Source organism: Propithecus coquereli, unplaced genomic scaffold, assembly GCF_000956105.1.
Source record: "Propithecus coquereli isolate 6110/MARCELLA unplaced genomic scaffold, Pcoq_1.0 Scaffold802, whole genome shotgun sequence".
Classification (NCBI taxonomy): domain Eukaryota; kingdom Metazoa; phylum Chordata; class Mammalia; order Primates; family Indriidae; genus Propithecus; species Propithecus coquereli.
In genome coordinates, this window is record NW_012154197.1 from 740,075 (window position 1) to 741,241 (window position 1,167).

Here is a 1,167-nt window from a genome sequence, read left to right on the forward strand (position 1 = left end):
TCAGAAATCATCAGTTCTAGAAAGGAGGGGGTAAATACATCAGAATTCTGTAGGTCTTCATCCCGGAATTCCATACCCAGCCAGACTATTAAGTCCGTGTGTGCCAAGATACAGACATTCTCACTTGTGCAAGGACTAAAGACATTTATCTCACAGGTCCCCAACATCATGGGAGAGTACCCAGAGTAAATCCCGCAAGATAGTCCTCATCACAGCTGTGAAGCGGGACTGAGAGAGCATCAGAGAACAGTAGAGATTGTGTCCTGGAGACCCGGCAGATGTGATGGATGCACACAGTGTGCCAGGGAAAAGGGATCCTGCTTCTCTCTGCTGGGGATTTCGCACCTCTGGCTCCCTGCTCCCTCAGACACCCAGCTCTGCGTGACCACGGAAAGCACTCAGTAACGCTGGGTCAATGAATGAGACCCAGGCCCAGAGAGAGGTACGCTTTCCATACACAGCTTCACGGGGCTTCCTGCTCCAAGGGCATCAGAAACGGAAGCAAGAAGTCTCAAGCACCTCACCACACCCTCCAGAATGCCTGTGATCCCAGCCACTGCCGGGGTCACCAGTCAGGCCCCTGGAAGTAGCAGTGACAGGCGGACAGTCTGGTAGCCAGGAGGAAATGAGACAAGACACAGAGCACATGTGGTTCAGGCTTTACTGGGGATCAGGTAGGCCTCGTGCAGGGACCACGCTGGGAACCGGGGCCTACAAGCCAGGCAAAGCGGATCCTCGGGCCCTGCTGGGACAGCTCAGGACTCAGCTGCACAGGCACAACCGCTCACAGGAAGGAAGTCACGGTGGCCTTAGAGCAGGGAAGGGGAAAGGTGGGAGGGGACCTTGCTGAAGGAAAGTGGGAAGCTGACGCTTCAGAGGGCCTGGACGGGACAGGGCTTAGGGGAAGCAAAAAGCGCCAATGAGGCCTTGGAGAGAAGGGAATGAAAAGGGCAGAGGGACGAGAAGGCCGCAACTCGGGTGCAGAGAGTCTGCGGCTCTCCAGGGGTCCAGGCAGCAGGCTGAGCACGGGCTCCTCACTGCCATCTCTGGGCCTTACCAGGCCCTACTTGTTGCCCCAGAAGGCCATCTTTGTGTACACAGGCGTTGGGAGGTAGCGGCCGGACTTCATGTAGGCAGAGATCTTCTTCAGGCCCTGAGAGGGGGAAA

At 56.5% G+C, this 1,167-nt stretch overlaps 1 protein-coding gene across 1 annotated transcript in view; it reads right to left on the reverse strand.

Moving 5' to 3' along the window:
• LOC105825527 (glutathione S-transferase Mu 7-like) overlaps positions 1–1,167 on the reverse strand; it is an 18,440-nt gene that overhangs the window by 3,460 nt on the left and 13,813 nt on the right. The window contains exon 2 of the mRNA XM_012663364.1: positions 1,068–1,153. Within this exon, the coding sequence (XP_012518818.1) occupies positions 1,068–1,153 (86 nt within the window). The remainder of the gene's footprint in view (positions 1–1,067; positions 1,154–1,167) is intronic.